The 14077-nt window shown below is 32.1% G+C and overlaps 2 protein-coding genes across 4 annotated transcripts; both read right to left on the bottom strand.

The window, feature by feature from the left end:
- Positions 1-11037, bottom strand: LOC123696158 (sialin). The gene is made up of 11 exons (XM_045642211.1): positions 10729-11037; positions 10283-10482; positions 10087-10167; positions 9472-9715; positions 8548-8762; positions 6933-7094; positions 6472-6604; positions 6082-6195; positions 2249-2379; positions 1909-2007; positions 1-1604 (listed from the first exon to the last, which is right to left on the bottom strand). The coding sequence occupies exons 1-11, from the start codon at positions 10820-10822 to the stop codon at positions 1530-1532; spliced, it is 1548 nt and encodes a 515-aa protein (XP_045498167.1). The 5' UTR covers positions 10823-11037; the 3' UTR covers positions 1-1529.
- A 667-nt stretch (positions 11038-11704) lies between these two features.
- On the bottom strand, positions 11705-13913 carry LOC123696045 (transmembrane protein 19). Of its 3 annotated transcripts, none has more exons than XM_045642045.1 (6): positions 13638-13913; positions 13326-13501; positions 12976-13224; positions 12710-12859; positions 12158-12478; positions 11705-12030 (listed from the first exon to the last, which is right to left on the bottom strand). In XM_045642045.1, the coding sequence occupies exons 2-6, from the start codon at positions 13483-13485 to the stop codon at positions 11870-11872; spliced, it is 1041 nt and encodes a 346-aa protein (XP_045498001.1). In that variant the 5' UTR covers positions 13486-13501; positions 13638-13913; the 3' UTR covers positions 11705-11869. The 3 variants fall into 3 exon arrangements, with proteins under 3 accessions (XP_045498001.1, XP_045498002.1, XP_045498003.1); XM_045642046.1 differs by having other exon boundaries at positions 13773-13913; XM_045642047.1 differs by having other exon boundaries at positions 13850-13870.
- Positions 13914-14077: the final 164 nt, after the last annotated feature.

Genomic DNA, 14077 nt, shown 5'->3' with positions numbered 1-14077 from the left:
CTAAGAATTACACCATTTCATATCCACATTCGCTACACTTACATCACAGTCGTTTTATTTAAACCATTTTTACAATTTAAAAAGTTTTCCAAACATCCTTTTCACGTATGAATATCTGTTGAAAAAAATACTTCCAAAATCTTTGGCAGTGGCGTTATCTATGCCACTATTATTGTATTAAAGCACCACGTGTTTGCGGTTTTTAAAATTAAGGGCCCGATTCACATCTTGCTTATAAAGTCCCTGATGATAGCCTATTAACAATTCTTCTCTATACTTTCATACATTATTTTGTATTCTCATACATTATTTGTCACGTTATCTAATAGATACTAAACGGAACATAACCAGAAGTTGTGAAACTGGGAGTAAATAATTTTAATAAAAAGCGTGCTCATATTATCTATTAACTACATATCTGTATGTTTCCCACCCAATAGGGTTAAATTCAAATCATTATAATAATTCAAGCTGTTGTGTAAAATAAATCGATTTTATAAATTTTTAATAGGAACGTACATTGTGTATTGCGTAAATAATATACAAAATATATGATAATGCAATTAATGTTAAGTTAAAAAGAAATCCAAAACATAATGTATAGGTAATCGATTTTAAGTACTGCTCAAAGTTGTTACAGTTTATGAATATAATTTATTAACAGAATAAATTTGAATAAAATAAATGTTCCAAATACAATTTTAATACAAAATACATATTTTATAACTGTTATGTTGTTCTAAATGATTTTAAAATTCATTCATACCATTTTTAGCACCTTCACTATATTTCGTTTTACAACATGCCAAAAATACTTCGTATTCATCTCTCGCTATTTCTCGCATCACGCATAGAATTTTATTATAATTAAAAATCATATAATTTGTGTGAGTGATATAAGTCCATGGATTGTTTACTAATTACATAATACAAAATACATATTATAAACGATTAAATAACACTGTTCACTATATAGCTAACAACTGATTGGATAATATAATGTCATATTTCATTTTACCGCTTCCTGATTGGTTATAATTCAAGAAGCTCACTTCTTTTATTTCACTATGATTACTATAATATTTATCTAAAAACGTGCCTGCACTGCAACCGTATACTTCGTAAACACGTCGTCAATGCCAGTTGTCGTACAATTAATGTTTTAAATATTTTATAGAAGATACATATTTCAGATTGCTTATGAAAATAAAAATTTGGAAATTGATGGGAAGACAATCCATTATAGTTAAAGTAAATTTGTATATTGAATTTACCTGCTGCAAGTAACATTCATAAAATCCCTAAACATGTCACACACAACATCTACATAAAATAGCAGACCAAAAAGTTCCACACTGGCAAAAATTCATCGCTCACTGGCATAAAAATAAAAAATAAATAAAATGTCAAAATGACACTAAAAAAAAAACCGAATTCGAAATTCGAAATGTCAAATGATCGTACAACATCTGGCAATGTGAGACGACTCAAACCGCTGTATCATATTGTGCAGGCGCGCATATTGTCCCCTAAGACTCGGGGAACAATATACTCTCCACTGGAGCTGATGCTGTCATGTCGTCGCTGTCTGGCCGAGACCAGTCCTGGAATTAAATTATTGTTAAATATACGACTCATTTTGTGGGTTTTTGTATTTTTATTTGATCAGACAATTTGTGTACGCAAAAAAACATACTTATAAATTATATACCTATTGTTTACATGAGGACTGACGTACTATCCTTAGTTTTTTGTTATTTTTATCTTTTTTTTACATCTACTGTTAAAAACAGGTTAAAAAACAGCTCACAACGTGTTGTGGCAATGAAGAAAAGCCATGAAACGATTTAAAATTTATTTGGTTAAAAAATAGTAGAGCCGGTGCGAGCAGTAGTATAAAATATTTACCTGTTCCTCTGTACTAGCGAAGAATAAATAAAACAGATTGGCACCAAGATCAATGGCCGCCGCTAAGTAGAACACCTCGCGCCACTGGCCCAGGGTTTGCTGTTAAAAAAATATATTTTAAAATATTATGTTGTTACAAACAAGACAAATATGTATGTTCAAGTATGTATTATTGTATAATTAGCCTTTTTGCCAACAAACAGAAGAGGATAGAAGTATCGTAACGCTCCTCAATAGTACAAACTTACAGTCGAATAAGCTAACTCCTCCTTTTTTGAAGTTGGTTAAAAATGGATTGTATATTGGCAATAAGGCATAATAAAGATAGTTAAACAAATACCTGATCGGAACTAATGATCTGTCCAATCACGTAGGGCGCCATGAAGCCGCAAATGTTGCTCGCGGCGTTCGTGATCCCGTACATCGTGCCCGCGAACTGCGGCGATAAGTCGATGTGGTTCATTTGGTTACCTGAATAATACATTTATTTATTACTATTGTGTCAGTGATCTTTTCACTTTATAACACTAAAATGGTCAATATGCTACTGTTATAAACGAGGAAGTTTGTAAGAATGTGTTTGTCCTTTTAATCTTTCAAGCAAAAAGTACCTATCGGATTTTGGTGATACTTAGCAGTGTACCTTAACTTTACCAGTGCAGCTAAAATAACACAAAAGCCATAAAAATACTTGTTTAGCCCGCGGGTGTAACCGCGTGGCACAGCTAGTTTATAATTTCTTTGCTAAAGGGCATGGCAGTCTAATTTTTTTTATTAAATGTACTTACACAATTATTATTCTTTTTTGTTTACCAAAAAATTGTTTTAAAACAAATAGTGACATAATATTCGATTTAAAACCATTGAGATAATATTAATATGGAGCAGACACCACGAACAAAATCTGTGCGCCAAGCGCGGCGGCGCGGGGCGCGCCAATGACGGCTAGACAGTCATAGATTATGCGATGTCACTGACTCACCGCTATAGAGGCGACACTTTGTTTTATTCTGTCTATTTTATTGGGTGCCACTCCTTACATGCACGTTGACTTGAAATTTTCTTTGTACTTACTTAATATTTATTTTAGGTATAAACTGACTTTACTACGCGGGGCTAACAATATCTGGCATATAATATAGGATGATGTAAATAGTGACGTTTTAGGTTCAGTCAGGGCTATGGGAAGTTTTATTCCTTACAAATTGAGCCTTTTTTAGAAAAAATATTAATTACTTATCTCTGAACTAGCGGTCCACCCCGGCTTCGCCCGTGGCACATATTTCGCAATAAAAAGTAGCCTATGTTCTTTCTCAGGGTCTTAAGATTGTCTGTGCCAAAGGAGAATGCCCATGAAAGTATGGACCACAGTACAGTGTTGCGTCAATGCCAGAGTGGTTTTGGAGGGTTCTTCGATATTCAAAAGATTTTTACCAATTGATTTTTTTGTGATAAAAACAGGGGTTTTCAAGATATTGAGAAAAATGTGAAATAACCTCAAAACTTAAATAACCCCGATTTAGTTAGGTTTATGTGTGATTTAGGTAACATTTTATCGTCCAAAGGTTATTTTTCGATTAACATATTTAATCTATGCGTAGAGCTTATGCTTTCAGACAAAGTCTATCTGTTCATCGGCTAGTGTAGGTAGGCACCAGAAATCTTCCGGGACGGATTTCAAGAAAACCTAAATATATACTTAAAAAATGCCAATTGAGTTTTTATTCGGTTAACATGTTGTTGTTGTTGTTGTTGTTTGAATCATTTTTTCACTACATATTCGAAGAAAGAAACAAATAAGAAATAACTGGTTACCAACCAAGCTATGTCATAATAATATTTTTTTTTTATTTATATACATATTTATATTATTTTACTTCACTATCTTTGTTAAAACAACCTACAGTGTATAAACAATACCTTAAAGAGTGATTTTATGTTAATTGATTTTTTTGTAATTCAATGAAAACAATAATCGATATTAATACATTTAGCTATTTACCATAGTAAATGTAATAAGTTACCGCTTGGTTACCGTGGTAACCGGTAATGGACACTAAATCTATAATAACGGATCTAAACAATTACATGTCTTATTAGATTTTACAAAACATTCCCTGTTCAAAATATATTTTCCGATGGTAAGAAGGCCTCTAAATTGCCGAGATTTTTTTAAATAGTATTGTTGTCTTGATGCATGAGAAAAACCAGTACCAAAAATGGGCATTCACCTTTCATCAAAATCGGTCCAGTAGTTTATGAGCCTATTAATTACAATCAAACAAACAAACAAAGTTTTCCTCTTTATAATATTAGTGCAGATAAATAAATAATAATTCAATTATACGTTCAAGTCAGTAGCTTATACAATATCAATTAAAAACTTGATTAAAATCAATTAACAAAAAAAAAAAATTGGTGATTGAGTAGGTACCTAATTGATTTTCATATTTCATGATTTCACCTTTTTTCAATTAACAACCAGTCTATGCTTTTCTAAATATGTAAAATTATTATTTTATACTATAAAAATATACGCCAGCAAATATTACTAACAACACTTATTTCATGCCCAATGTCATATCTTAAATTTTTAATCTATGACAAAATGTCGCCCGCCAAAAATTTTGCTCTAAGTTTTAAAAATTATTATCTAGTTACTTACTGATGAAAAGTTATTCCTTTGCACTTTTCCGTATTCTTTGTATTATTTGTGCAATATCGTAACACACACGTAGGCATATTTGATGCTTTTCAAACATAAATTAAAACAAATAAAAAATGAGCGTGACGTTCGCGCCAATGAGCGAGCAAGCGACTGAGTGCAGTTACGCCACATGACGTATGTTGAGTGGAACATAAGTGATGTAGGCGGTATCGTCTCCATATTAATATTATCTCAATGTTTAAAACAAATAGTGAGATAATAATTTCTTATAATAACATCCAATTCTGTAAAAATTATGACTATTTTTTAATAAATAATGTCAACAGCCTTGTACAGTAATCCAAAATTAATAATGCGCATGCAAATCTTCGCTAATTGTCGTATTTCCGAAGACACTCGAATCATTGAATCGTAAGAGCCCTAAACAACGAACTTGCATTTTACACCTTGTTCAAAAGAAATATAAGTCAATTCACGATCATACACAATCAAAAACAAATCGGGCGGTAGGTGACGGTAGCCTGTCAGTCAAAAAACTCAAAAATCCGTCAGTTGTCTTTAAATATTGGTGGTGACTGCACGTGTTCTCTCTGTGTGGAATTATATAGAGCTGTTATTACGTACCCTTCTTGGTTTTGTTTTTAAAGGTGAATTGAATTAATCGATGAAATGATTTACACAGGTGATGGCAGTAGGGAAAGTGAAAATGAAGAAGAGTTCCGATGTATCTAAAATGTCAGAAATAAAGATAATCCCTGATTTTGATTGTTTTTATTTTTTTTTTTGTAATTGTCATAATATTGAAGAATGATCAGTATGTAAATACTTTTGAACTGAGATTTTAATGATAAGATTTACATATATATGGTTTAAATATAAATCTGTGTTTGAAAACCATACTTTATACAATATAAATTTTGTGTTATTTTAACCTTCTTTTCTTCCATCATTACACCAGCTTCAGTAAGACACTTTAAAAGTACTATAAAATTTTCCAAGTAAATCAATCCAATAAAGATAATATATTCGCAATCGCAATAATTATACTCGCTATTTACTTACAAGGAATTATCGAAACAAAATCGTTACTTACCTACAAATACATATTAATCTCTTTTAGCACAAACCATATAATATGACTAAATTATGCATGAAGAAAATGCATTTAACCGCTCTATATAGATAATATCATCTTCACGCTCCGAGAATATGACAGTTGCCGAACAGTGACGAAGATTTCTATGCGCATTATTACTTTTGGATTACTGTACATATTTATATCACAACAATGAACAAAAAATTGGTTGTTTGTAAAGTAGATTTACGATCGAGATGTTTACGTGATAACGTCTTATGATGAGATGAGACGGGAGATCGGTCCGTCTCTCTCTCGTTATACCTGCGATCGCGCTCGTGAGGTTTTGGTGTGACACAAGTTTCTGAACATGTCACCCGACTAAAACGATTTTAAAGACGTTATCACGTCAAAAAATACTATAACTTACCAGCATAAACAGCGCCTCCGAACGCTGACGTAATACTGAGCAATAACATCACAGCAATGCGGTCACAGCCCGCCCACGCGATGCCCAGCAAACCGAACGCTGGGATAAACGCCGCTGAGAAATAAATATATCGATAAGTTGATAATAATCCTTTTTCTCGATCTATAATAATACTATAAAACGTGCTAACCTCAGTAACTAGGTCTTGATTGAAAAAATATTTTTTGTTTTAGGTAGCCCATTTATTGAGGAATTTAATCTTTATACAGTATACAAACTAGGGCCAATAGAATTGGACCAGCAATTTAAAGTTGCAAAAAGGGATAAATATTTGCGTGAAATCGCGGGGCACAGCTAGTATTGAAATAAAATCTATGCGATTACACTTACCTACTGTATTCCACAGTTTCATACTGTTCAGTCGAGATATCCACCCTTTTGCCAAGAGCCAGTCAGCGAACACACTTATAATGATGCCTGCAATCCAAGCTGTCAGGTATGGCAGAGCAGATAGTCTTGCATTCTGTAAACATTAATTTAATGACGAACAATAAACAACTAGATTTAAAATCACGCTCAAATCAGTCTGTGCCTCTTTTAGGCAGAGTTTTCTAAGCGGAGCGTATACAATAGACTTTGGGCATTACCACTAAGAAATAAGGTGTTAATTTGAATAAATGTCGCGATTTAAACATCGGCAATCTGAAGGAATCAGTAATAGTAATCCTTAGAGACACATTCAAAAAAAATAATTGAAAAATTGTATTACAAAGTTTAAGTTTATAGCATTTGCAGCCAATGAAAATTCTACATAAATTTGTAAAAATACTTCGATAAAAATGTATACTCACAGACACAATATCAAAGTGCAGTATATTGTTCATATACGTTGGTAATTCAGTTAGTTGAGTGTAGAACAGCCATGACTGGCCACACTGCGCTATCAATATTGCCCATAGTGGTAAGCAGGTGAGGAATTTGCACCATGGTATTGACATTGATGGCTTGTCATCCTGTTCAATATTAAATACATTTTTATACCCGGCGCGGCCTAAGATGATCCCTATGACAGTTCGTCTTAGTGATTGCTCGTATGATGGATCGTGTCGATACTTTACTATTTTATAGGCAAAGGCGTGGTTTGCATTCAGCCACGTCGGTAAACATGTTTTTACAAATATTATAAAATGAATTTTTAATGTCTATTATGTAAACGAAACGGTAAGTAAAACGAAAGTTTTCCAAAACATAAAAATGCACCTTATCTTTTTCTTGTAATTTTTAACCCGTTTAACACAGTGTATATTATTTTATAATGAAAATGGAATCCCCCATTTCATTTTTCTAAAAAACTTATATTATCATAGGTAAGTAAATTAACGCGAACGGTAATTAATTAATTAATTATGCTGCGATCTTCTGTTCCATTCAATAGTGAATGAACTAAAGCTTAAGCATGGAAAAAATGTGAACTCGTTTCCTTTATCGAAATTTGTTTATCGATACTTTCCGCACTAGTCGATAAATGCCAACGATGTAAGTTTTGAAGGACGTAAACGTAAAGTCAGATTGATATAATTTCTCGTAAATGATAAGAATTGTTATAATTCCAACGGAATATCATTGTAATAGCATAAAGCTACGTAAAAAATAATAAATGCCATTTTTAGACGCCTCCAATACGTTTCTAATTTAATGGTGACGCCATTACAAGTTTGTCTCTTGAGAATAACTGTCAGTGTCATAGGGATCATCTTAGGCCGCGCCGGGTATAATATATAAGGGTTTTGAGGATAAAAACTACATGAAGTTTCAAATTAAATTATTAAGCACACATTAGTAATTACTTAGTAAGAAATAATTGTGATCATATAAACTATAACTGAAAGATAAATTATCCAAAAGCTTTATTGAAGATATAAGAATGTGCTTAAATATGTGTTTAAACAAGGTTTTAATTTTCTCATAAATAATTATAATTGAGTGGGGTTAATAAAACTGACCAACTAAAGTGCACAAATATTGAGAAACACATTGTATCAAAATTAATAACTACACTACAACTACTGTATAATTATATATTATGTTGAAACAACTGTGCTCTAGATAAGTTGATTAATTATGCCAAAACATTGAGTGGTACATCATGATTTCCTTATCTGCTTGATGAATCATCATTTATCAATTACCTACATTTATAATTTATGTACAAATTAAATTTACTCGAGATTTTGATCTATTCCCCAAAGTAAAATTTCCAATTTCTGTTTATTAATTCTGAATGAAGCTTAGGAAATAAATAAAGATTTAATAAAATTCCTTTCACCTTTGTAGTTCAAAAGTTGCAATTTGTTATAGTTATAACCTTGATGAGATTAACACATTACTTATTTCCCTGTATTAAGTTGCAGTTGAGAAATAAGAAAATCCCTACAAAAATGACAAAAACAACAATAAATAAATTACCTGCGGACCAATAGTCTGTGTGATATATTCCACCTCCTTGGGACATATTCGCGGATGCTTCTGCGGCGTATCATATATCAAAAACATCCAAGCGATAAACCATAGTACACCGAGACCTCCAAACAAGTAAAAGCAAAGAGGCCAACCGCCGCCAAGTTCTAATGTGCATAGCCACCCTGATATTGGTAAGGATATCACTGTGCCAATGTTTGAACCTTGAATGAATAAAAAAAAAATATAATAAGAATAATATACTAATCTATAACATTACTGAATTTGCCATGTCCTGTTGTGACTGGATTATTTCATGTTTCTAAAGCCCGAAAGAAAGCGCGAACTAATGACTGTGGCGCAAACACAGAAAACAATAATTTTCATTGGAACGCGCCTTCCTTCGCGCGCGAGTGTAAAACGGGCTTAAATTTGATACTTTAAAACTAAATACACATACATATTTATTTGCTATCATATACGCGTTATGTGGATGAAAGGAGGCTAGAGAATGACGTGAACTTCTTTTTACTGTGGTAAACATCTCAGTCATATGGGTATTTCCTTTGACTATGCAGGCAAAGACACAGGCGGAATTCTAGTTTCATATAAAATCATTTTACATGATTGGTTCAAACAATTGTGAGAATTGTGTCAAACATTTACGTAAAATATTTATAAAAACTATGAATTCACTGATAATATTGCATGCAACTATTAACCTTGAAAACAACTGTCCCAGTATCATACTAAGTTAATGACTATGAGATAATGCTGTTGTACAATACTTTTCATAATGTATGGATGGTTATAATATTAGTATAATATTTCACTATAGTTGTGCTGTGAAACATCAAATGATTTAATCAGAGCCTTCCTAATATCAATCATAAAACAATAATTCGCAACACAAAGATTATAATCAAATATTACCTGCATACACAATAGCAGCAAACTTAGATCTCTCCAAGGGTGGAATCCACCTTGCAAGCATGGCCATCATGGCTGGATATGTCACTCCCTCACCAAGCCCTTCCAACACTCGCACAACTATGAAGAATTTGAAATCCACAAATGCTGCTATGGGGCTCAAAATTGTGAAGATAGCTGTCAATAATACTCCCACTCCATATACAAGTTTCCCACCAAATATTTCAGCTATTCTTCCACCTGGTATCTGTGTTAAAAAAAAAGTGCATGTTATGTAGCTATTAGCTGTTCCAAAGGTGTGTGTATGTAGGTGTATGTAGCTTGAGTGGTGACTTTTCATATAAATGAATAGTTCTGAAGACTAATGCATAGTATCTAATATATAAAAATCAATGCCACTTTTCGTTGTAATTCCATAACTCGAGAACGGCTGAACCGATTTCGATAATTCTTTTTTTATTATATTCCTTGAAGTACGAGGATGGTTCTTATGTAGAGAAAACGTTAATATGTACCACGGGCGAAGCCGGGGCGGACCGCTAGTATTTTATAAACTATGATTGTTCTGGATCAGTTTAGTAAAGTAAAAATAAATAAAATAAAAATTAATCAATTAACCTGTGTTAATACGTATCCATAAAAGAATGATCCTAGGATTATGCTCTGTTGTTCTGCACTCCAATTAAAATCACCGGGTCTCTAAAATTCAAGAAAACTCTTGTAATATTGTTAAATTTATAGAAGATTTTTTAACAAGGAAACATTTTATTACACGCACAAAGAAATTACACTCATATTGAAAATGTATACATACAGTAGGTACTGTGTTATTACTGGATTGTGATGCAGGACAAACATCCAAAGTTTCATTTGATGGTACTGGAGCTGTGGAATTTACCATGGCTACTATTGCAACAGAGAGATTTACTCTCATTGCATACACATTGGCAAAGCCAAGGAATCCCATTATTCCCAATACAGTACGACTTTTGATCCATCCTGTTGTTTCTTCAACTAAAATATAAAATAATTATTAAACTGTAGAAAATTTACTGTAAATAGTTTGAGCAAATATTTTGTTTCACAGATTCTATTTTGTTATTATTGTAATGGTAGTTGAATAGCAAAAACTTTAACTTTACATAAACAATGAATCAGGTGATTTACGTAGGCTATCGAACAATAAAAATCGCTGAAGCATTTCTTCCGTCATTAGTATTTACTATTTACACTTTAAATTATTACAATAACATATCCTACCTGTTTCTGTTTGAACCAGAGTTCTCCGACTACTCGTTACATCGTTTTCGATGTCCTCGTTTATTATAGGACTTTCATCTATTGGTAATGACATGGTTTATTTAATTTTTTACAACCATTCCTAATCAAACGCCGTTATATACGTAATTAGTTACATATAGTTGTTTATTATATAAAGCTTATTATAAACGTTATGACAATAATAAATATAATACATGTAATCAGAACTTGAAATGACTCACTTTTCTAAAGAGGAATCAATGGTAAACAAAGGATTCAATTGCACAAAATCAGAATCACAATTCTCAGTTCAACTGTCACTTCGACATTTCGTGATTACTCATTACTGTAACTGTCACTGTCATTGTCAACAAAATTCGTTCCGTTTTACTTGCGTTAAACTGAAACATTGTAATTCCCTTTCAAGCTGACAACAATACGTTATTACTTACTAGCTTTCCACCCGCAGCTTCGCTCGCGCAGTCAAAGAAAAACCCGCATAGTTCCCGTTCTCGTGGGATTTCCGGGATAAAACCTATTCAATTTCCCGGGGTAAAAAGTAGCCTATGTCCTTTCTCGGGTATCAAAATATCTCTATACCAAATTTCATGCAAATTAGTTCAGTAGTTAAAGCGTGATTGAGTAACAGACAGACAGACAGAGTTACTTTCGCATTTATAATATTAGTATGGATTTCTTCTGTACATATTTGTCACTGAACTCCTCCGAAATGGCTGAACATTTTAACAAATTTTTTTGTATCATCAGGTAGTTTCCAGGATGGCTTCGATTTACAATTCGAATGTGAGCAAAAGCAATTGCAAACGTAATTAATATTTTATAATTTGGCACTTAATGCTCAATAATATTGTACTGCAGTATTCTAAATTTGCAATGCTAACTTCTATTAAATGATAATATGTCTTTAACAATAAAACAATGTGGTTTGTTTATTTATTTATTAAATTACCGAGCACTATTTATAAATTAATCAATTAATTGAAAAATAGTAGAATCAACTTAATTATATATTTTAATTACAATAACATAATCAATTTAAAATAAAAAGTCAACAATAAAATGCAGCCTTGAGTAATGGACGTATCAGACTCCTATTCATAATTTTTACATGTAAATATATTTATGATATAGGCCAAACATTTTTACAAAGTGTAGGTATTAGCAATCCCATGATAACAGTAGACATTAGGTTGACACTATTGTTATCCAAAATATTTCTTCCACTGATATGTTTCACAGATAATCTTGAGTGGGAAACAATTTTCCCATCCTTGTCAACACCTGAAAAAAGAAAAAAATATACCCGTGAATAATAAAATACTCGTTTTAAAACTGAACTGAACAAGAATACTGCCGGAACATAACATTTTTTCTATATTTTTTCAAAATTCATTAAAACAGATCATACCACTATACTGCAAAGTTGCCCCCATGAGTGAATCAATGAGGCTTCCCAGAAGACCACCAACAGCACCATACAAAATTATCGGCCACTGTGGTGGTGCATATGTCAACAATATTCTGTCAGAAAAATACATAACAGACAAATAGTGAGCCAATCCTATAACAAGACCACCAACTGTGCTCAAAATAGTTCCAATAACACTGACACCCCCATTTGTTCCTTTTGGCACCCTTTTAAATGTTGTAATTAGGTATGGGTCAGAATGCGACAGTACTGTTCCTAATTCAGAAGCCCACGTGTCGCCATTACAACATGCAAGAACACCTGTAAAAAATAATTATTTAAATACACTTATGGGATTTTAATTTGATTAAGTAATAACAATTTTCTAATCCATTATTTAAATTTGAAATAGTTTTAATTTTTTCTTGATTATTTTTATGTAAATTCAAAATGAAAGAAAAATTGAGACTGCTTACTACTACAGAATATTATTTTCCCACACACTTTTCATTGGTAGTTGGTACACATCAATAATTTATCAAGACTACTTACCAAGAACACCCATACTGAGCCATGATGCTCTATAATCTTTAATGAAATCAATAGGTCTTTCAGATGAGCCTACGTCAATAATGTACAATATTGCAAGTTGGGTTGCCATCCCTCCATTACAAAGTACTTGAACCCATGTCCTTTCACCACCTGTCATTTTTGATAGAGTTAAAACATTAATAAAAGAAAAATATTTGTTATTTGTTTGTTTAGACCACTTTATTCATAAAAGCATTTAGTAGGTAATTGTATAAATGTTTGTTTACCTTCTTTGAAATCTTCTTCAAATTTTCTTTTTAAATGTGGCCTAAAATGTGATGCTTTTGATGATGTTAAGAAAAATGTTAATAGTGTCATCAAAAAGCAATAATTTGCCAATATAAGTACAAATCCAACAACCAAAGCAAGAAGAGCTCCGCTAAGGTTTAGCGTCTTCCTCCTGTATCCATACAGTGATATTGGTATAGGAATCAAACATGATGCTAACCATCTTGTAGGAGATATTGAAGACACATCTGTAAATTAAGACAAATAAAACAGTTACTTTTATTTTGGATAAGAAATTAAAACTTATAAAATATACGTAAGACAGAAATAATAATTATGTGTTACATACCTTCAAAACTTTCTTCATGGGTCATCTTTGTATATAATATATTTATTATCCAAAAAGACATAGAAAGCGGAATTGCAACCGCAATCATAAGAACTGATAAAACATGATCATGTTGTAATCTACTCTTCTTCTCTTTAAGTGGGTTTTCTTTAGCTTGCATAGTGAATATTCAGTACCTATATCAGTTGTTAATTAAGTTTGTAGTTATTACTTCAACAATAACTAAAGACATAACAAACTCCTCTCCTCTAAATCAGATATGTGCAAGTACGTTTAAGGTTATCGGCAATTCATAATACAAAGGTTATGTACCGTAAGAAGTATTATTAGGGTCGTTCCTCGAGTTTTAATGACTATAAAATCATTCAGGTAAACAAGTTTTATGGTTCCAACTTTTACAGTGAAAATTTAACTAAGTACAAATAATTTCACAATTATAATAACCACCTGGATTTGGTATTCATATCAGTGTATACGTAAATAATAAACTAAAATTGTATTTATATTTTAATACAAAATCTGACCTTTTTACAGAAATTTATTATCATTTTTTATTTTATGATGACAAGTGACAACAGAGCAACCAACAAAATGTCATAATTGACATTGAAAAATTGCTTTCTTTTTTCTCTCCCTCTACGACAAGAACCTGTCAAAACACGTACCTACGGTTTGTAAACGGGTAAACGGTAACAAACAAGGTATGAACAGCTACTGACAGTGGAGCTTGGACTAATTGGAAATTACTTTCC

The sequence above is a fragment of the Colias croceus genome, chromosome 12 (genome assembly GCF_905220415.1).
Source record: "Colias croceus chromosome 12, ilColCroc2.1".
Taxonomy (NCBI): Eukaryota; Metazoa; Arthropoda; class Insecta; order Lepidoptera; family Pieridae; genus Colias; species Colias croceus.
Note: the sequence above shows the minus strand (reverse complement) of the source record. Positions and strands in the feature narration are given on the sequence as shown.